The 22,853-nt window shown below is 33.8% G+C and overlaps 2 protein-coding genes across 3 annotated transcripts; one reads left to right on the top strand and one right to left on the bottom strand.

Annotated features, from left to right (window-relative positions):
- Positions 1–3,872: 3,872 nt before the first annotated feature.
- On the bottom strand, positions 3,873–19,157 carry LOC114181813 (cationic amino acid transporter 2, vacuolar-like). Of its 2 annotated transcripts, XM_028068385.1 has the most exons (14): positions 18,644–19,157; positions 17,983–18,184; positions 17,400–17,484; positions 16,992–17,132; positions 16,742–16,860; positions 16,555–16,651; positions 14,257–14,429; positions 13,573–13,639; positions 9,672–9,830; positions 9,269–9,533; positions 9,026–9,131; positions 8,749–8,861; positions 6,070–6,145; positions 3,873–4,261 (listed from the first exon to the last, which is right to left on the bottom strand). In XM_028068385.1, the coding sequence occupies exons 1-14, from the start codon at positions 18,798–18,800 to the stop codon at positions 4,132–4,134; spliced, it is 1,890 nt and encodes a 629-aa protein (XP_027924186.1). In that variant the 5' UTR covers positions 18,801–19,157; the 3' UTR covers positions 3,873–4,131. The 2 variants fall into 2 exon arrangements, with proteins under 2 accessions (XP_027924186.1, XP_027924187.1); XM_028068386.1 differs by lacking the exon at positions 6,070–6,145 and having other exon boundaries at positions 3,934–4,261.
- Positions 19,158–21,182: 2,025 nt separating this feature from the next.
- On the top strand, positions 21,183–22,235 carry LOC114180566. Its single transcript, XM_028066874.1, has one exon. It carries the CDS (start codon positions 21,183–21,185, stop codon positions 22,233–22,235), a length of 1,053 nt encoding a protein of 350 aa, XP_027922675.1.
- The last annotated feature ends 618 nt before the right edge of the window (positions 22,236–22,853 follow it).

Below are 22,853 nucleotides of genomic sequence, written 5' to 3'. Positions count from 1 at the left end.
CCCGTAAGACAAAAACAGGTGGAGGACAGGACACTGCGCACACACATTACAATTCATTTTTCTGCTTTTCTTAATTTTTTCCTATTCCTTTGCCAGTGCCACCCTTTCCTACTGCGCGCACCCCCCACCCCACCACCAAACCACAACGCGACTCTTCTTCTCACCTCTGCGCCACACACACAGAGGCAGAGCGTCGCTTCTCCACCACCACCCGCTCTCGCCGCCGATTGTCTCCACCACCCCGGCAGACTCCGATCACCTTCTCTCCCCGCCTCAGTACTTTCGAAACCCTAACTCCCCCGACACTTCCTCTTACCTCGACCCTCCTTCCTATACTGAAGCCGTCGTCGCTTCTCCACCACCACTCGCTCTCGCCGCCGATTGTCTCCACCCCGACAGACTCCGATCACCTTCTCTTCCCGCCGCAGTACTTTCCAAACCTTAACTCCCCTGACGCTTCCTCTTACCTCGACTCGACCCTCCTTCCTTCCTATACTGAAGCCGTCGTCGCTTCTCCACCACCACCCGCTCTCGTCGCTGATTGTCTCCACCCCGGCAGACTCCGATCCCCTTCTCTCCCCGCCGCAGTACTTTCCAAACCCTAACTCCCCCGTCGCCGTGACTTTCCCCCAATTTCAATTTCGTTGTTCATCCTTCAATTTTCCCCCAATCCTTCAATTTTCAACTTTGTTCTGATATTTGGATTTTGTTCTGATATCTGAAATTCCCCCAATCCTTTGTTTAAATAAGTTGTACTAAACTGTGTTTGACCTAATGTTACAGGTTCTTAAGGATTTGGCCACTTAATTTTCACGTTTGCGAAAGGTTGAAAAGAAGACAGTCCCCATTTGGATGCTATACGGTGGGGGAATTTCTAATTTTGATGTAAGTATACTCATTTTGCTGTAAGTTTGATGTAACTTTGTAGAAGAGTCAGTATACTCATTTTTGTTTTATCATCTTGTTGTTAGGATTTAGTGAACCAGATTTAATATCATGGATGAGCATGAGTCTAAAAGTAGTCCTCCTCCAAGTAAAGATCATGAAACTGAAACTGTGTGTAATGAGTATGAGTCTAAGAATGTTGATGCGGTTGAAGAGGATATGGATGATGATAGTGTAAAACTTAGAAAATCCTCTAGTAGTAAGAAAACTGAAAAGTCAAGAACTTCTGATGTATGGAAATATTTTACAAGGATTGGGGCTGGTGATGATGGAAAAGAGAGGGCAAAGTGTAATGGGTGCAACAAAAAATATGTTATTGGTAGTCAAAGTGGCACATCTCATCTGAAGCGTCACATAGAAAATGTACTAAACTTAAATTTGAAGATGTTAGGCAAATGATAGTGGATGGGCAAGGAAAGTTAAAAGCTAGAAGAATAGATCCAATGGTTTGCCGTCAGTTGTGTGCCAATTTAATTATCCAACACGGTTTACCTTTCAACTTTGTTGAGTATGAAGCTCTTAGAATTTGGATAAGCTATATCAATCCTGATGCATGTTTAGTTTCTAGAAATACAATAAAGAATGATGTCATGAAAATACATATGAAAGAAAAAATAATTCTAAAGGAGGAGTTCAGGAAAATCAGAAATAGGATTTGTTTGACATCCGATTTGTGGACTTCTATAACTGGTGAGGGATATATTGTTCTGACAGCATATTATGTTAACACAAATTGGAAATTGTGCTCTAAAATTTTGAACTTTTGCCACTTCCCACCACCTCACACTGGCTTTGAGCTATCAAAGAAAATAAATGGATTTTTGCATGATTGGGGAATTGAGAAAAGAATATTTTCTTTGACTTTGGATAATGCATCTACTAATGATGTTCTAATTAGAACTTTAAAAAGTGAGCTTCTTTTGCAAAATTCTTTGGTATGTGATGGTGAGTTTATGCATATTCGTTGTTGTGCACACATTCTTAACTTGATTGTGCAAGAAGGACTAAAAGCTCTTGGTGATTCATTAGATCTTATTAGGGAGAGCATAAAGTATGTAAAGGGTTCTGAAAGTAGGATGATGAAGTTTAAACAATGCATTGAAAAATTAGGGGACATTGATGCAAAAACTGCTTTGTGTATAAATGTTCCTACAAGGTGGAACTCTACTTTTTTGATGCTTGAAAGTGCCCTCAAATATAAACGAGTGTTTGGAAGTTTCCACTTGGTTGATGAAAATTATAAGTATTGTCTGTGTGATGAGAAATGGAAAAGAGTGAAAAAAATTTGTGTTTTCTTAGTGCCCTTTTATGAGATCACAAATATGATTTCTGCCACATGCTACCCTACATCAAACTTGTACTTTTTACAAGTGTGGACCATCCAAACCCATTTACTGGAAAGCTTAAAAGATGAAGACGAAGTTATCAGAGATATGGCTGAAAGGATGATGGTAAAGTTTGATAAATACTGGGATGAATATAGCATTGTCCTTGCATTTGGGGCAATTTTAGACCCAAGGATGAAGTTGGAAACATTGGGCTATTGCTTTGAGAAGATAGATCCTCTAACTTGGGAAGCAAAGTTAGAGAAGATTAAAGAAAAATTGTACAAGTTGTTCTCTGAATATTGTTCCAAGAATGACACTTCCAATCCCCTAAAGCGTAAGCATATGGATATGCATATGTCAACAACATCATCCTCAATTGATTCTATCAAGTCCAATGCACTTCATGTAAGTCATATTACTTTCTAGTACATAAATTACTTTCTAGTACATAAATTACTATGCATAAACTTATTGATTAATCTATGATTATTGTTTTTATGTTAGGAATTAAAACAACGCAAGATTCAAGCTTCTGTTAATACGGGGAAGAACCAACTTGACATATACTTGGATGAGCCAACATTGGATGCTGATATTACTGAAAGTATGGATGTTCTTGAATGGTGGAAGAGTAATAGTCAACGTTTCTCAGATTTGTCAATCATGGCTAGGGACTTGCTGAGCATTCCAATCACTACTGTTGCATCTGAATCTGCTTTCAGCATTGGTTCAAGGATCTTGAATAAGTATAGAAGTCGTCTATTGTCAAAACATGTTGAAGCAATTATTTGTACTAGCAGCTGGATGCATGGGTTTCGTGAATATGGTAACTTTTGAATTTTTAATTCTGATTTAAATATTTTCAATAATATTTTCAATAATAATTCCATGTATTCTTTTAAGATGATGATGATGATGACAATGGAATAGTTGAGAGTAGTACTTCTAAGGCTGCATCTAATAACCCTGGCACTGAATTGGATATTGATGAAAATTGAAGGTGAGTAACATAGTTAATATAAATTACAGATACTTAGTATATTCACTGTAATAACATAGTTTGTATATTCATTGTGATAAATAATGCTTCTGTTTTTTTTTTATGTAGCTTGCACTTTGGAACTGCAACCGTGATCTTCATGATGACTATGAAAGAGGCAGACGTCATTTACATTTTGTTTTAATCATTTCAATTTGTTTGGACTTTGTGATGATGGACTATTGTTGTATTAATGCATATGTAGTATGTTAATATAAGCATATTTGCATGTAGTCAACTAAATTTGAAATGAAAAGATTTAAAATCTGATTTTAGGCCACAAAATGAACATAAAAGGATGGCGGACCGGCCCGCCGGCCCGCCACCCCACGGGCCGGGCCCAAAAAAGCAACCCATTTTGTCTTGTCGGGCCGGCCCGGCCCGGCCCATTTAAAACGGGCCAAAAACGTTTTGACACCCCTAGGTGAGGTCCTACATCATCGATAAATTGATGTTTTGGCTCTCTGCATATGGCCTTTGGTACGATTTATAAATCTTGACATCTAACGTAATGCTAATTTTCCACACATATAAAGATAAACCAAGTTTTCTTCAAACGGTTTCATTCTGTATAGCCGGTTCGTATTAATTACTTTTCCCCCATTATATGAATCATCCATATAAATATATATATTTCTATTTACTTTATTTATTTGATCACAATTTACCTTTTAACTTCAAGGATTGTATCTCCTAATAATTTTGGTTTTCTTACAATATTATGTACATCCTTGTGGTGACAAATACCTGGTGACTGAATCACCTAGTAAATGAGCAGTGTTCTAGTTGCATGCAAGGTCCATTTAAAGCTGCTGGAGACTAAGTATCAGGCGCTTGAGTTGCTGGCACATAAACTGCCTCTTTCAGACTGCTATGGCTTCGCCCATAAAATACATAAACTACAACTCCTATTGCCAGCCATATAGAAACACGTGCCCAAGTAGCACCCCTGGAACAATAATACAAAACAATTATATAACTCTCAAAATGCCTGCTTCAATTCTATCTTGTTTAACAAGTTTTAAATTAAGTAAATTACCGAATGCTATTGAATGCTATTGGTCCCTTTGAGATAGGAATTAAGTAAACACCCCAAATTTTAACTTAAATAGATAATAAAAAAAACCCATAGTTGAAAAAAGCAACAAATAATTACTGATAATGACAAATCTAAACATTAATTATATTGAAAATATAACCTCATGCGCTGTCAAAAAAATTACATATCTTGTACAATAACATCAAAACTTTCCAAAAGAAGATTTCAAGATGAATCAAGTAATTTGGCACATCAACACAGAAGGACCTTAGTTAGAATGTTAAAACAATGATAGTTAATGGTAGAGATTAATTTAGACTCTAATTTAAAAATTAATTATAATTTTTTATTTGTAATAGATTCATATATCAACAATTTTTAATTTATAAATTGGTATTTAAAATTTTCATTGTAGTGATTAATTATTTTTTATCTTTAAATTAGTTGTTATTTGATAATTTTCTTGTAGTTTGTAGTGATAGTGGTTGTATGGACACTATGGTATCCCTAATAGGAGGATGTTGAGATGGAATGTTCTTTCTTCTATCACAACGAAATTTCATCCACTTAAGTCAAAAAAAAAAAAAAAAAAACTAACCATGACTTTATCTAGGTTAAAATCATTGTATTAAATACACAAGATTCACAAAGAAACTTGACAAAAGTTTCTTGAAAGCCAATAGGGTGAGAAGCGAGAGATCAATACAATTTAGTTTCTTTTGCAATGTATATTACAATCAAATATATTAAATAATATATAAATATTGCTTGAATGCAATTTAAACACACAATGAGACCCTTAGCTTATTGTCTCGACGGGACTTATAAAAATATTGAGAAAAACATCATAAAAGAGAAGCAGAAAGCCTAAATTGTACCTACTTTTCATGTTATTGCAATTCAGCCCTCATCACCACCATTTTTCCATGAGAATGGAAGCAAAGTCGTCTGACCCACTCAGGCACAAGCTCAAAATCACAAGAGCTTATGTGGGTGTCCGTAAAGGTATTTAATTTCATTAACATACACAATTTTTTCATTTATGCATGTCGATAACTTGTGTTTAATTATGTTCATATTTAATTGCAATGTAATAACTAAACAATAGAGACTATGAGTGCAACTATTATGTAATGCATGTAGATCATTGCATAAGCTAGAATTCAAAGAGATCAGGATCAAGTAATTCATTATGGTTTATTAATTCATTAGTAAAACTCTATTTAAAGGTGACATGTTCATCTTCAATTTTAGTTTTAATCCATTTTCGCTTTTTTTTCTTTTCTTTATTAAATCAAAGGAGTGTCTTGCAAGCTTACTCTTTCCTTCCAAAGGGTTTTGGTTTTTCCATGGTTGATAGATCCATCCACATTCAAATAGTTACATCAATGAATGAATTTGAATAAGCCTAGGTTTGTAATAAATTTGAGTTCAAATTACTTGACTCTCATTTTTCTTAAACTATTATGAGTGTGTTTGGTTCAGCGTTGGAGAATTGATTCCAATTGAATCAATTCTCCAACAAAGAAGCAAGAATTAGTTGTTTTTCATTCAATGTCATTTTTTTACTCTTTAATTGATTTTGGAAACCAAACACGTACTGATTCTATATTAGAAAATCAATTCTACATCAATTTAACGTATATCCAAACACGCTCTCTCTATATATATATATATATATATATATATATATTTCCATAACTAAATGAAATACTTACCCAAGATTAATTAGTAAGTAGGAGTTGATAAGTATGCAAGCTATTGGCAGCAAAGGCACAAATGGGCAAATGAAACCTGAAAATGGATCACTAAACATATTAGATAACTCAATAAAAATGTTAAAAAAAATCATTTTTTATTTTAATTTAAAGTATATACATTCATTAAATATATTTCTTCCAATAGAAACTTCAGCGTAAAACTTCCTACATTCTATTAACAGATCTACATGGAGTAGGATAAATTATTTATGACTTTTTCTCTTGTATTTAAATAAATCCTAATTTCATTTTGAGTTTGGCTAAAGAAAGGCCTACTGTAAGGCCTACTTTAATTTTGCCCCAATGTTTAAGGGCTTATCCTAATCAGTTGGGCTTAAGGCTGGTCCATAGGGTGTCCAAAACCCCTAAACTAGCCTAACCCCCTCATTTTATGTCCACTCTGCAAAATCAGTGCCTTTACTCATTACTTTTTACCTCAACAGAAGCTCTGCTAAGGTTTGGTTCTTTTCTTGGTCACGCTAGCTCAAAAATCATTCCATCTCACATTGGTGATCTCGTTTTCTATTAGTGCCAGTATTTTCCAGATCATGAATCTGTTCCTAGAGTTATTGTGCTCAGCTGGTTGGGGGTGTCGAAGTTTTTTGCTAGCTCTCTCCAGGTAAGGGAAGCTAGGGTTTCATGTTTATGTTATTTTTCCTGTTGTTGGGTTGTTCTGTGTTCCTAAATATTTGTATGGTGTTGTTGATGGTGTGAAAAATGCATGGTATATGTTTTTGGTTTGAATCTGGTTTGTATGCATGAAACAGTGGCGAGAACAAATATTCTCGCCCAAGCGAGCTTGTCTCGCCTAGGCGAGAATAGCAGAAGCTAGCTTAGGTTGTTGCTCGCCTAAGCGAGCACTCGTGGGAACCTGATGTGTTTCGCTTCAGAAGCAGCTCAGGCGAGGGAGTCTCTCTTTTAAGCCTAAGCGAGAGCCTGTAGCTTGAGTGAAAGGTCCTTTTCGCCTGAGCGAGGGCCACGGCTTGAGCGAGACTGGTGCATGTGCTAATGCTATTTCCTTCCTTGTTCTCGAGGATTGAGAGTATGATTGAGTGGATTTCCCTTAATTAAAGTATGAAACATGTGAGTATGTATTCATGATTTGTTTGTGTGGTTTGGAATGGATGGGCATAGTATGATTATACATATGAAACATGATGGGATGGTTGGTGACATATATTGGCATCAGATTGGTATGGATGATAATATTATGTTGGTGGGTGAGACATGATTTTTTTGGTATGGTTTAGGATGTAATTCCATGAATCTCTTGGTGAGATCTCATGGTGATGCATCATGGTCAGGACGTAATTTCACGATGATTTCGTGGTGGTGCCTCATGGTCAGGATGTAATTCCATGGCCCCTGTTAGTGGGAGCTCATGGTGGTGCCTCATGGTTAGGACGTAATTCCACGAAGGTTCGTGGTGGTGCCTCATTATATAATTTAGTGAGGATTCAAGTAAGGATTGCATCCTAACACTGTAAAGAGTCAGTTAGTCTCATGTAGAGCGTTCTAACTCACGTGGTGAGAGTAGCAGGAGGCCCTAGTCTTTGGCAGGATAATGGCCTTAGATGTTTGAAGGCTAACCTTGTGTGTGGTAGGGTGAAACACATTGGCAATGGCTCTGCAGAACAGTAGAGGCCACCACAAGTGCAAGCATCTAGTGAATCCGACTGATTATATGTATCCGGATAATTGAGTCTTAGTGTCTTGTTTGTCGGTCATTACATCCTTGGTTGATTTATGTACTCATGACTTTTGAATTGTATATTCAATTGCATGATAAAAACCTTTTTACTTTAGCTTACCCTTTTTATGTACTCGTGGTCATCAGGGTGATGAAAATTCTGCTGCATAGTTAATTTTGGGTTGGATCCCGCTTCGTCAAGATTTTTCCTTTTAGGGCTATAGCCCATGTATTACCTTGCTCTTTGAGCATTTATTTTGGATATTGTTGAACTCTTATTTTGTTTTGTTAATGGCATCATAGTGTACCTCAATTTTCTGTTCCAAGTATTTTAGATAACTGTAACGAGTCACATTCCCACTCCATAACAATGCCCTTTTATTATTATGTGTGATGTTTCATTTAATTATGTTATAATTTAAATGGGACATTACACCTACAATGTGTGACATAATAAAGTTGTTCGACGTATTTAGAAGAGTGACAAGGTTATGAATTCCATATAAAATATGATAAATTATTGGTGTGGTATTTAAACCAGACATTTTGCTCACCTTTTGGTTTTTCATCAGGAAAACATCAGAAAAATTCGAAACTAATAAACTATACAAGCATTCCATATAAGAAAATCAAGAGAAAATGCAAGAAAACCGTGTTAAGATAATATTTAGATGTGTGAATCTTGTTTATTATACACTGTTTTTCAAATTCATTCCTATATAATGTTAGACCGATGAAATCTTATTTAAAATCCTAATACAATATTAATAAAATCTTTTATATGAAAGTTAAACTTAAAGTTCATTTCATAAGTTAGAACAACATAAGTTCTTAATCATTCTCGAAGATCCATGTGACATGTAGGTTAATTGGAAAGGAACAAGATAATGATAACACACACAAGACATTTAAGTTTATTACCGTGAGATGCTTATTGTTAACCATACCTCCAGAATGGCCAAAGTTGTGCCTTGCATCATCTTGATCCATAAAGTTAAGGAAGACAAAACCGGACAGAAGAAGAGTGCCACCAACTCCACATAGTGCAAAACGAATAGAACTGCTAATGCAAAACATAAAATGCTTACAAAACATTTTAGTTTATTTTTTCTGTGTTCGGCTAAAAGAGTTTGCAAAAGAAGGTAACTCAAATAAACCCTACATAGTAATTTCATGACGTTATCAATGTACGTGTGCATGAAAACCGAAACATCTAAAACCAACCTGATTATAGTTTTATTTGAAGCTGCAAATGTGAGGATAAACACCCCCAAGCATGTGAATGCTATTGCCCATCCAATAACATTTCTCCTATTACCTTCATGTACATCTGCATCACAAACAAATAGGAGCAAGGAGAAAAACTGCGTAATTTAAAATCTTCAACCTTTTTTCAAGTAATTTCACATATTATGTGGACAATTTGTATGGTAGAGAGAGTGTTATATTAGATAGAATTTTACTCACATTTGGCTATGATACTATCTTTAGCAATAAGGGGATCATTTGGTACATCCTCTTTAACAGCTAGAGGTATTGTGGTCTGAGAAGTACCAGCATGTGCCTTTATATCTTCATTTGCTTCCAACCTGCTCCAACTATACCCTGTTGATGCTGAAACAAATGGTTCCATCACAGAAGGGGCCAATGGAATCTCATTTGGTGGGATATATCTCAGTATTAACACAGATATTGCCACCACTGTGAATGCAAGAAGTGTACCAACACTCACCTACACCAGCCAAATTTCAAAATTTTATTATTTTAATTATTTCCTCCAGAAACGTTTAAATTTATGAAATCCATGAATTAGTTTGTTAAATAACTTCATTTAGTTTGACAATTCCATATGTTGCAAAAGTAGACTTACCATCCCAGCCAATTCAGAAACTTCCATTGAAAATGCCAAGACTGCAGCAACAAGACCAGTAACTATTGTGCTCTTAACAGGAACCTGGCTATGCCTGTTTATGTCAGAAAAAAAAGGTGGCAGCAACCCATCCCTAGCCATAGCCATCAATATTCTTGGCTGAAACACATTTAACAAAACACATTCATAATTTTCCCTCACAAAAAGAAAACTTCAAGAGAAAAAGGGGAAAGCTATCATAACTGCAATACACAATCTCAATAATTGGAACGCTATCATCTATTTGAATTCAACTTTTACACCATCTTGTTCTTTTGCTGCATAAACATTTTAATATAGGCAAATGTTAATAGGGTTTAACATCACATTTTCTATTATTTTTTTGGATTAAATAGATTTTTAGTCCTTAAACTTTGACGTAAATTTAGAATTGTCTTTGTTCTAATCTATGATACAGTCTGATATTAAAACTCTACAAATAACTTATTCTTACCTAATTGCGTTAAATGTTTTTTTGTGTTAAACAATATTTCATGACATTTGAGCTTATTATACTGTTTGACAAATGTCAACCTGAAACACCATTTAACACGTAAAAAAAAATTAATGTTGTTAGATTAAAAGAATTACATCCATTATTTTAAAGTTTGGTGGCCAACATATATCAAAATTTGGGATAGAAATGAATTTCAATTTCGCATAGGACTACAAACATGTTTAACCATTTTTGTAACCATATAATTGGTACATAATATTTTTAAAAATTGATAAAGTCAATTATTAAATATAAGATTATTTATTTAGAGTCTGGACAGTTTTATCCTTAAGAGGTCTTTAAAAATTAGAAAAAAATCTATTAAATCACCCTTGATCAGGACATCTAATTTACCTAACATTATTAAGCGTATGATAACATTTAGCTATAATTAGTCACAACATACCCAGTTTCGTTCCAATGTGTCTAAATGGTACCCGCTTTTAACTTTGCATCTATTTAGTACCCAAATTAGTTAATTTACATCAATGTGGTCCATCCCGTTAAGTTTCCAGAAACGTCATTAACAAATCAGTGATGTGGCATTGCAGAACGAATACGTGTCAATGAAAATAATTGTACAATGTTTTGTATCATAACTTTTGTATTGTTATAAACTAATTTTGAATTTTATTGAGTTGAGTACTATCACAGAATCTTTTTGCGAAATTAGACTTATTTAATTCTCAAGTACAATGTTTTTGCAAAAATTTTAAATTCTCATCATATTTTTTCTAATTTTACATATAGTTTTTTATTGGAATTATGTTTCTTGATGAACAAATTCTTAACAACAGTTTTCCTAGTTTTATAGATTTGTATATTTAATTCTAATAAACTACTTTATTAAAAATTTATAATTTACATATTCCGTGTGAATATAAATTTAAAAAAATATATTTAATTTAACATTTATAAATTAATTAAAAATAAAAAATTTGACGAATGATTATAATAAATAAGATAATTTAAATATAATATAATTATGGTAATAAAAAGTTATCATAGTAAAATATTGTAATTATAGTTCTATTTGTAAAACTAATTTTGATGAATATATATTTATTTGGCTAAAATAATTTATATAATATTTTTTGTGTAATAAATTAGAAAAATAAAATTAAATAATAATATTTTTCTTGGTGAAATATTGAGAAGAAATTTAGTGTAAAGTTAAAAATTAGTAATATGAATGTAAAACATTGAGGTTTATTTATAAAAGAATCATTTAAAGAAACTATTAAAGAGTATAGAATTTAAAATATATCTATTTAGAAAAATATATAAATTAAAAATATAGCAAAATATAAAAATTCTTAATATAGTTTTATAAAAGTTTTAAAACACAAAAGGTATAAAATTCAAATTCAAATTCGAATTAGATAATTATTTGTTGAAGTTATTAATTATTTAAATCAAAGTTAATAATTTGAAAAAATGAAGGAGATGAGTTAAGGGAATTGATTTGAATTAGGCAAATGCCTTTTTATAAAGTTAAAATTTAATTTTCTTTTTCTGCCTTATTACACAAAAACAATTATATAAATTATTTTAACCGAATAAAGATACATTTATCAAAATTAATTTTATAAAAAATCATAATTGTAATATTTTATTATTATAATTTTTCAATTATTATAATTATAATATATTTAAATTTTCTTATTTATTATAATCACTCGTCAAATCTTTTATTCTCGATTAATTTATAAATATTAAATTAAATATCCTTTTTAAATTTATATTCATACGAGTTTGTAAATAATTATAATTTTTAATAAATTAATTTATTATAAATAAATATATAAATCTATAAAACTGAAAATAAATGTTAAAAATTTGGTTCTCAAAAAATATAATTTCAATTACAAACAATAGGCAAAATTATAAAAAATATGATAAAAATTTAATCTTTCACAAAAGATATTATAATCACAGTCAAAAGGTTTAGTATGGAAAAAAAAATCTAATAATCCACTCAGGTCAATAAAATTAAGAAGTGGCCTATAACAGTAAACAAAAAAAAGTGGCATATCATACTATCTTTTTAAATGAAATAACAATAATAGTTTTCGAATAATATATACTATTTGGATTTAATTTGTAACAAATATATTTTATTTTATCAATTTAAAAAGACTTATTAACACTATTGGTCCTAATACTTTTTTATTTAGTTTAATTATATTTTTAGCAAAAGGTTTACTTTAGTTTTCAAATTTAAGTTCCTCAAGGTTTATTTTTAGTTTAGTCTGTGACAAATCATATTTAAGTCCCTCAAATTTAAAAAGTTTTATTTTAGTTTTCAAATTTAATAAAATATAATTTTATTCTCTTAATAAGGAACTAAGAAAGAAGACAGGTTTTTAGGGAATACATTTTTTTTTTTATTTTTAATTTATAAAAATAAGATAAAAAAAAAAAAACAGGCGGTACCAACAAACAATCCACCTCTTATTAGCAGGTGAGATACATTAAGAACATATTTATTATACATAAAAATACTAACCTAGCCTATTAGGTTCCATATGGATAAATGTGTATCTGACTGTTTCCATTTTTTTCATTAAAAAATGCAAAAGGATAATAATTAAGCCAACTCAGATATGTAATATCTTATAAAAATGTGGTCAGAGAAAAATAATAATAATAATAGCTGAGAAGAAAAAGATAATGAAGACAAAAGTAAAAGATCCAACTGAAGAAGAAATCATATAATTAAATACAACAGAAAAAGTCAAAAAAATATTATTTCTTATTCACGATTCAGAATTTAAATTTTTTTTTTTTCAAATTAGATTATGGGAAAAAATCTTTTTATTTTTCAAATATTCAGTTTTTCCCAATCAAATAAATGTGGGACCACTCTCGCAACAAACTGACTTTTGTCGCTTACACTGCGATCCCATGTGGATACTCGTAACGTTTTGTTACCAACAGCTTGTACAGTAGGGCCCATTCTCATGTAATAAAGTAAGATAAAATGCTTTTTATTAAAAATTGAGTTGAATTACTTATAGATGCCACTCAAGCAACCGGTAGGTTAAAGATGAGATATGATGGATTTCTTAATTAAAAATTTAAAAATATATTTTTAATATTTATATCTATAAATCAGAAAAATACATCTTGTTTTAGGGTTAGTCCTACCTACTTATTTTTGACAGATAAAACAAAACAGCTCCATTTTACCATCTGTATATAAAAAATATTATTTTACAAGGAAAATAATAAATTATAATTTAATTAAAAAAATCTCTCTAATAAAGGTGATTGATATTTTATGTCAAAGTATATATATATATATATATATATATATATTGAGGGACTTCAAAATTAAATACAAGCATAAATGAATTTGTTTACCTGAGGTAATATCCCACCCAATAAAGATGCACATAAAGCTGTGAAAGCCCCAGCGTTTATAACATACCTGTAAACCATAATTTCCAAAAGTGTGACACTCGAAATCAAAATGATGCAATTATAAATTTTAAAATAGTTACTATATTTTTTTCTAAAACGGGTTAAATCGAGTCAATTAGATCAAGATTTCAAAATATCTCTTTTATTAAAAATTATAACTTTTAAGTATCAATTTAATTAAAAAATAAAATAATATTTATAAAAATTAATTTAAGACTTCAACTAAGACAGTAAATCAAATCATAAAAGTTAATTCATAATAAGTTGATTCAAACTAATTTAAAAAATGAAAAGAAAAACATAACACAATTTATTCATAATACAAGTATAAAAGTATAAAAGTGACTCTTGAATCAAGTCTTGAACCATCCATATTAAATATATAACTTAATTCCTATAAGGGTGGATTAATTTGAGTTGGATTGAGATTAATCTAATAGTAAATGAGATTCAACCTAATTTAATTAAATTGAATTGAATCGGGTTTTAGGGTAACCGATTCAAAAAACACTCCTATATTCTATTTTTGAGGAGTACTTTTATTAGCATATGTGCTAGTTCAACAAAAAAAAATAAAAGAAAATCATATAATTATTTTGAGTTGCTTAAACTTGAAGTACTTACGCTGCCCATTGCATTCCATTGTCCGCAAATGCTGATGATATTGGTGTGTCAGCATCGATGGCATAATAAGGCACCAAACCTACTATAACAATGGATACCAACATGTACAATCCACAACATAGAAACAAAGAAGCACCAATACCAAGTGGCAAATCTCTTTGAGGATTTTTCACCTGTTCATAACTAAACATTATTAAAGATGTAATAGCAAATAAAATAACAATCATGCATTAATAACATTAAACATTTAGATGCATTTTTTTGTATTGTTTTCTTTACAAAAAAAAAGATTTTAACATCATATTTAGAGTAACTTCAAGAAGTGAAAGAGACTAAGTTTATTAATCAAGTAGCAGTACTACTTTGGAAATCATTTTAGAAGGGAAATATATTTGTACATTGTTTGAGATTATGAAGATATTAATTACTATTTTGAATAATAAACAATTTGTACTGTTATAGGTAAAAGAAAGAATTTTGGCATGTGTAAAAGAAATGTTGATTTAGAGAAGTTAAGGTATAGATAAAAAAAATCACATAGGTTGAAACAAGTCTACTTTTGAAAGTTTTGCTCAAAATATTTAGAATTTTGATAATAATAAATAATATTATATTTTAGATGTTTAATTAAATTACTTAAAATGTATAAATTAACCATGTTCAAGCATTTGAACAATGAAAGAAAAAAAGACTAAATGAACATACTACTTAGACGAAGTCTTTGTAAAGAATGATAGACACTTTTTATCCAAAAGAGTGAAGAAAGTCTTACTAAGAACCATAAAACATCAAATGCAAAATATTTATTTTCATTTTTTTATTACTAATATACAAACTCATTTTATCAAACATTTGGGACACTCTTTTATGACTATCATTCATTTCAAAAATAAGTGTTCAATGATATTTTTTATTATTGAAGTCTACACGACATTGCTTACATAACTCAATCGTAAATCAATCTTAAACAATAAACAAAGTAATCTCAAACATTATTCTTAAATTTAACATTATTATTGAAATGTGCGATGAAACCATCTAAACAATTAGTTAAATGTTTATATAGAGGAAAATAATAATAAAAACAATCAAACTTGAGATGGAGTACGACCTAACTAAAATATCATTCAAACAAATCGATCAATATTTATGCATTGAAAATGTTCTTAGTAAAATTTCTTATGTTTTATACATATTCAGAACATTGGTCTATCCGTGACACAGATTTCAGCAACATTCATCTCATACGTTTTAACATAAGACAACGTTTGGTTGAAATTTACTTTTTTAGAATTATGATTCTTGAAATAATAAATTTTAAGAATGACTGTACCTTCTATGGGTGAAAAGTATTCCATGAATTATTCATAATATAACCTTTTTAGAAATAAAAATAATAATGCGTTATATTTATTAAAATATGTAACTTATTACCATATTAAACTATTTAAAAAAAAGCTAAAATAAATTCAGGGAAATTTTTATTTTTGCTTTCCACTTTTGATAGCTTCTTCCTGCACGTCCATAATGTCAAACTGCACCCCATACATTTAAAAATTTTCACTTTTACCCTCTAGTTTAGATTTTCATTTTTAGTTCAAAATGCATATTCTACAAAATATACACTCTGAAATGCAAATGTTCTAGAATATAAAATAAAAAATACATTCTAAATTATAAGATATGAAATATAAATTTCGTATTTAAGAATGTACAATTCACAATGCATTCTGGAATACTATCTGGATTTCAGATTGTACATTCTGGAAAACAAATTTAATATTTTGAATCGTAATTTTTTATTTTAGATTGCACATTCTGAAAAATTGAATAAAAAATGCATTTCATATTGTATTATTCAAAATACAAAATTTGTATTTAAAAATACATTTTACCAAGAACGAAAACAAAAACCAATAATTTCCATTGGCCCGACAGAACAATGGGTGCCTAAGGCAGCTCCTAAAAGTGGTAAGGTGTTCCCACAGTGAATTTGAAACAAAAATATTGAAGTGAAGAAGATAGAGACAAATAGGCATTTCATTACTCCATGGGATATGCGAAACTGCTCTCCAATTTTTCATGTTTTTTCTTTGGTAAGAAACTCGACTTAAAACCCACTTTCAAAAACTCTTATTTTAGGAAATGTTAGTTTTTTGAAAGAAAACTAAAAACCAAAATAACTAACCCACTTTTCCAACTCCATTAAAAGCATAACTAACCTCCTTTTCCAACCCCATTAAAATCATTTTATATCAAACACTTTCTTAGTTTTACAATGAAAGAACTAAACTATACCTCTTCAGCGGTGCTGGCCACTGCATCGAAACCTATATATGCGAAAAACACTGTTGCAGAACCAGCTAGCATTCCATCTACCCCAAAGGGAAAGTACCTATTACATCAACACCAATTTATTCAACACTCATTCAGTAACTGGAATAAAGGGAAATGAAAAACATGGTTCTATTTATTTATAGTATACCCTGTGGGAAGCTCATATCCAACCCATCCAGATTTGAACCCTAAGTAACCTCCAGCAATAATCACAAAAATCAATGCTAATATGTTCACCGTTGTCACTACACTTTGCACCACTGTGCTCTGCATACATCAACCATTCATTTATTCAATTTAAAAGAAAAGTTATGGTAAGTAAGAAAAGAAATATGTTTTACATATTATCATTCAGCTACACTCCTAAACTATTGGAGATCTTTTAGGTGGAAATATACCTCTTTGATCCCAGCACAAAGAAGTCCAGTTATAATGAATACTACAATTGCTGAACATGGGTCAACAACAATATTAGTCCCAGGAATGCTATGCCATGACAGAAAGCTTGGCAAATTTTCCATTCCTCCAATAAGTGCAGCCTAATCAGAGAAATACCCACTTTGTATCAACAATTGCATCACATGATTCATACACCATTACAAAGAAAACATCAACAGAAAACACTAATTTAAACTAATCTCTCGGAACAAAAACCTTATTCATGTGCACTCGGTCACTCAAAAACATAACTTGTAGCATAGTTTTTTCCTTTTTTCTTAAAAAAGGTTAAAAAGGAAACACATGGTACAATCAGCACCCTCTTAAAGAAACAAAAACTGAACAGAAAGGATGAAACAACACCATACCAAATTGGGTGTTATGCCACGAGCAACTGCAGCTCCACCAATTGTGTATTCCAGTATCAAGGCCCAACCAATCAACCAAGCAACTCTTCAAAACAAAGTAATCAATCATTCTCTATCAATCAAAATATACTAAACCCTCAATCGGCAATCCTTTTACTTTTTACTCTTAGTCAAATAAGAGAACCTCAAACTATCAAGTTCTGTGTATAGAAGAACACATGTAAAAAGAGTTTAGACAATCTCAATTCTAACTAGAATGCTCCATGTTCAATATTAAAAACAGAACAAGAACACAAACTTGTCCTACCCTATTCATATGAAAACATCCTTATGTTTCCTTTCTTGTTTATAACTCAAATTGTATCCCTCTTATTCTAGATTAAACGATTGAGGTTTCACTGGACAGTATCCAAACCCTCTTGAGTACCTCAGAAAAACAGTATTATCATAAGCCAGCCCATTATCATAATTTAGAACTAAAGTCACTTTTTAATATTCAATATGTCTAGGAGATGTTTGAATTGAATAAGCTTTTTCAAAAACATTTTTAGGAGAAAAGCACTAATAAGGGTGACTCATATACCCTTCTCCAACACATATGTATGAGTAGTGATATGCACTTCCAGCAGAAGGACAACGGCTAGCCAACTCTGCATAGCAAAGAGCAGAAAGCGCAGCAGCAAAACCAGCCACCAGAAAAGAGAGTGGTAAAGCAGGTCCAGAGTGTTCTCGAGCCACAGTTCCAACCAGCACATAAACACCAGCACCAATTGTTGCACCAACACCTGAGTCAAACCACCAAAGAAATTAAAATATTGCAAAAACAGTTTATGGCCAAATTAAATAACAATAGCATATTAGTTCAGTTCGTCTGTATTTAAAGATTAAAATATTGAAGAAAACAAAACAGTTCATTTATACTCTCTTTTTTTGTGCAAAAAGCACTCAGCCAGAATTAAAAAAGAAAACACTAAAATTCTGGGTTTGTGAAGTTGAAACTTCAAGCTTGAAACTAAGACATGAGCGGATCCACAACCCCAAGTTATAAAAAACTGTTAGAAAGTCTGATTTGAGCTGCAACTTTAAGGTTTTTGGGCATCTGCCATCCCCAACAAAACCAATTTCTCAGAATATGAAAGATCGTCAATTTAAAACCTTGTCACAATCATACCCAGATGAAAAACGTGATTGAAAATAAAATAAAACACCAGAAAGAACGAGAAGGGAAGAAAAAGTTGAACTACCAATTGCCATGAGATGTGGCACGGTTAACTCCCTGGCAAGTTGACCGTGGGAATTGCTCTCAACTGCAGAATCCACCCTTTTCCTCCTGGTTAGAAAACTCCATGGATTCTTTCCTCCGTTTCCACCACCCCCTTTTGAATCAGCCCAAATCCCCATCAAAACTTTTCTTTTCTTTACCTTATTTTTTTGGTTCAACAAGCCACACAACGATGTTTAGTATAGCAAAGAAAGATTCTTTCAGTTGAAAAATGAGTTTATTCGGGATTTTGGTTCAACAGTTTGGTTATGGTGGTTGAGTTGAGTGAGAGAAAGAGAGAAAAAGAGAAAATTCGATTCTCCTTTTTCCTTACTGTGGTTACATGGATGAGTTGTTCTAAGTGGTAATCAGGGACGGTTGCTTATGGTTGAAAGCTTCTTAGTTTTCTTTCTCTGCAAATTGTTGGTGTGATGATTTTATTAATTGCTTGTTTGAGAATTGCAAGCATCATATGTTCCTCAGCTACCATGTTCGAACTGTTATCGTCTTATTTAAGATTACAATTTGACCTTTTTTTTTATATGGCTTTTATATTTTTCCATTTATGCATTTTTCAATAATGCATGAAAAACACATTTAATAAACAGTAAACAAAAGTGATGCAATGCAAGAAGTTTTTGCTCAACATAGCTAACATTTTCTAAGGAGCATAATATCTAACATAAATTTTATAGAAAACAAAAACTTAGATGTTTTTCGGCAAATATACATTTTTCTAAGAAAACGTGTTAAAATAGACTCTGTCAACATTATTTCGTGAAAGCTGAGTACCTAACATGAAATAGAGGTTCCCACGTTGAGTTGAATTTCTTTTAGATATGTTTAATTTTTTAAACTGAAAATAAGAGGAGAAGGAAAAATGCAAAAAAAAGGACATAATTATAATTGAAATAAATAATTAAAAATATTGAATTGGTTTTAGTTTAGTTTGGGAGAAGAGAAAAAAATTATAGAAAAAGTTGGGTATTAATTTGGGTTTTGGAATTTAACTTAGAACAAAATTAATAATTTATTATTATAATAATGGTTTGTATAAAAATTTAATGAAAGGTGTACTACACCTAGGCGGCCTAACCTGACTACAACCATGAGATCCGCCTACATAGTCCCTCAAGGACGCAAACGATCATCATGTATGTCGAACAATCAATAGTAAGCAGCCTAAGCCGCTAACTTAAGAAAATCGAACGACCCCCAACAACCCAAGCACAACCACCCTTTTACCGATTTCATCGCCAATACCCCTCTCCCTGTCCAGTGGGAACCTTTCACGCTGGACCGTTACACCTCAAAGTATACATAACACACGTCGCCCTTTACACTTCTCACGATGCCGTTTTCTGCAAAGCCTTTCCAACCACCCTTAAAGGCCCCGCCCTCGAATGGTTTACCACTCTACCCCCATACTCCATCGACTGTTTCGACACCCTCTCCCACATGTTCACTACTCACTTCGTCGGCAGCCGCCCACATCAAACCACAACCCTCTCTCTCCTCGGCGTCAGACAGGAACAAGACGAGACGCTGCAAACTTTCATTGACCGCTTCAGCAAGGCCGCCCTCCGCACACCACACCTTAACCAAGAGATGATACTGCAATGTATGGCGCTCACCCTCAAACCCGGCCCCTTCGCCAACAACGTCTACCTACACCCACCCGCATCCATGCTCGAACTGAAGCTCCACGCTACAGACTACATCTGCATGGAAGAGATGCAAACCCTCCATACAAAGTTCTACAACGACTACACACCCTTCGCTGCCACCCCCCCAAACCCCCTTCACAGCCCGACCCTAGACCTAGAGAACCTCGACAACCTCACTTCACCAGATATGCACCCCTGAGCGTCCCTATATCCCGCTTTCTCGATGAAGCTCTACAAGCCGACCTCATCCCACCACCTTGCAAAACATCCAATCCTCCCAACGCTGACATGACCAAATACTGCCGCTATCACCGTAACAATGGCCATACTACAGACGAATGTAAAGCACTCCAAGATAAGATAGAAGAATTGGTTCGTGTTGGCCATTTCCGCTGCTTCATCCGCAGAGACGACCACCCACATCCTTCACGATCTGATCACCGATATCCTTCTCGGGACTTTCGCCGCGACAGACGTCCTCACCAATCCACTAGCCATGACCCCCAACCTGCCCGCACGGATGCTGCCCCAACCGATCCCCCACTACGCGACACCATTAACACTATCTCTGGCGGCTTCGCTAGTGGAGGCTCCACCTCCTCGGCCAAAAAGAAACATCTTCGCCACCTCCAGTCTATCAACCACATAACCCATTCCCACCACAGACTCTACATGCCTCCCATCACCTTCACGGATGATGACTTCCATGGTGTTGATCACCAGCAAGATGACCCCCTGGTCATCACGGTCGAACTGGAAAACTATGCAGTCAAGAAAGTTCTTATTGACTAAGGCAGTTTAGTCGACATACTATATTAGACGACATACCAAAAACTACAGCTTCCAACCACTGTCATGGTTCCCTACGATGAATCCATATACGGCTTCTCCGGGGAGAAGGTCTCCACTCGCGGCTACATCAACCTCTACACCGTCTTTCGTGATAGCAATCAAACCAAAACAATCCCCATTCGTTTTCTTGTTGTAGACGCGCCCACGTCATACAATGTACTCCTCGGCCGACTGTCCCTCAATACTTTAGGCGCAATCGTATCTACACCTCATCTGGCCATGAAATTTCCCTCCCCATCCGGCGACATCCTCACCATCCACGGCGACCAACGGCTCGCGCGAGAATGCTACATGGCCAGCCTACGTCCACAACTACCCATCCTTCAAACAAACCATATTGAACATCCACCCGGCTCTGGCATAGCCTTATCTGGAGATGATTTGGACCCTAGAGTAGGTCATGATGCACGCCTCGAGCATGTTGATGAAACCATACCATTGGAACTCCCTAATGGACGCACCCTCAAGTTGGGCACCGGTCTTCAACACGACCAACGTGAAATGCTTACACCCACTCTCATCAGCAACACCGACCTCTTTTCCTGGTCTGTCGCTGACTTACCCGGTGTTGACCCTCACGTCGCGGTCCACAAACTCTCTGTTTACAAAGAAGCTAGATATGTCTCTCAGAAAAAATGGAAGCTTGGTGAAGAACGTCGACTAGTAGTAAAGATCGAAGCCAACAAGTTACTCAACGCAGGATTCATCGAAGAAGCCCACTACACCACCTGGCTCCCCAATGTAGTTCTGGTAAAAAAAGCTAACGGTAAATGGCGAATGCGTGTTGATTATAGAGATCTCAACAAGGCCTGCCCTAGGGACGCCTACCCCTTACCCAATATTGACTGGCTAGTTGACGGTGCCGCTGGCAACACGGTCCTCAGTTTCTTAGATACTTATTCCAGATACAATCAGATCCCAATGGCCATAACTGATATGAACAAGACCGCCTTCATCACAGACGATGCCAACTATTGTTATAAAGTTATGTCGTTCGGCCTAAAAAACGTAGGAGCAACTTATCAACGGTTGATGGATAAAGTCTTCACCATATAATGGGCAAATGTGTCGAAGTATACGTTGACAACATGGTTGTCAAATCCTCGAGTCATCACTAGCACACTCAAGATTTATCCTAGTGTTTTTCACTTTACGACAATACAACCTCCGCCTCAACCCCAAAACATGCGTCTTCGGTGTCGATCGTGGTAAATTCCTTGGCTTCATGCTGACACAACGCGGCATAGAAGCAAACCCCGAAAAATGCAATGGCATCATTGAGATGCAAAGCCCCAACAATGTCAAAGAGGTACAACACCTCATCGACCGTCTAACCGCCATATCCCGCTTCCTACCCAAGTTAGCCGAGCAAACCCAGTCCATCATTCAACTACTCAAAAAATCTGTGAGGTTCTCTTGGAACGACGAATGTGAGCGAGTTTTCAAAAACCTCAAAAATACTTTAACATCACCACCTATCCTCCATAAGCCGAACGATCATCAACCCCTCCTTGTCTACATCACCGCCACGGATTACACCGTAAGCGCCACACTAGTTCAAGTTGTCAAGGGCACTCAACACCCTGTATACTTCGTCAGTCGTACCTTACAGGATCCAAAAACCAAATACCAAATGGTGGAGAAACTGACCCTATCCTAGTAGATGCAGCGCGA

Source organism: Vigna unguiculata, chromosome 4, assembly GCF_004118075.2.
Source record: "Vigna unguiculata cultivar IT97K-499-35 chromosome 4, ASM411807v1, whole genome shotgun sequence".
NCBI classification, from domain to species: Eukaryota; Viridiplantae; Streptophyta; class Magnoliopsida; order Fabales; family Fabaceae; genus Vigna; species Vigna unguiculata.
The sequence above is the reverse complement of the archived record's forward strand: the minus strand, read 5'-3'. Positions and strand labels throughout refer to the sequence as shown.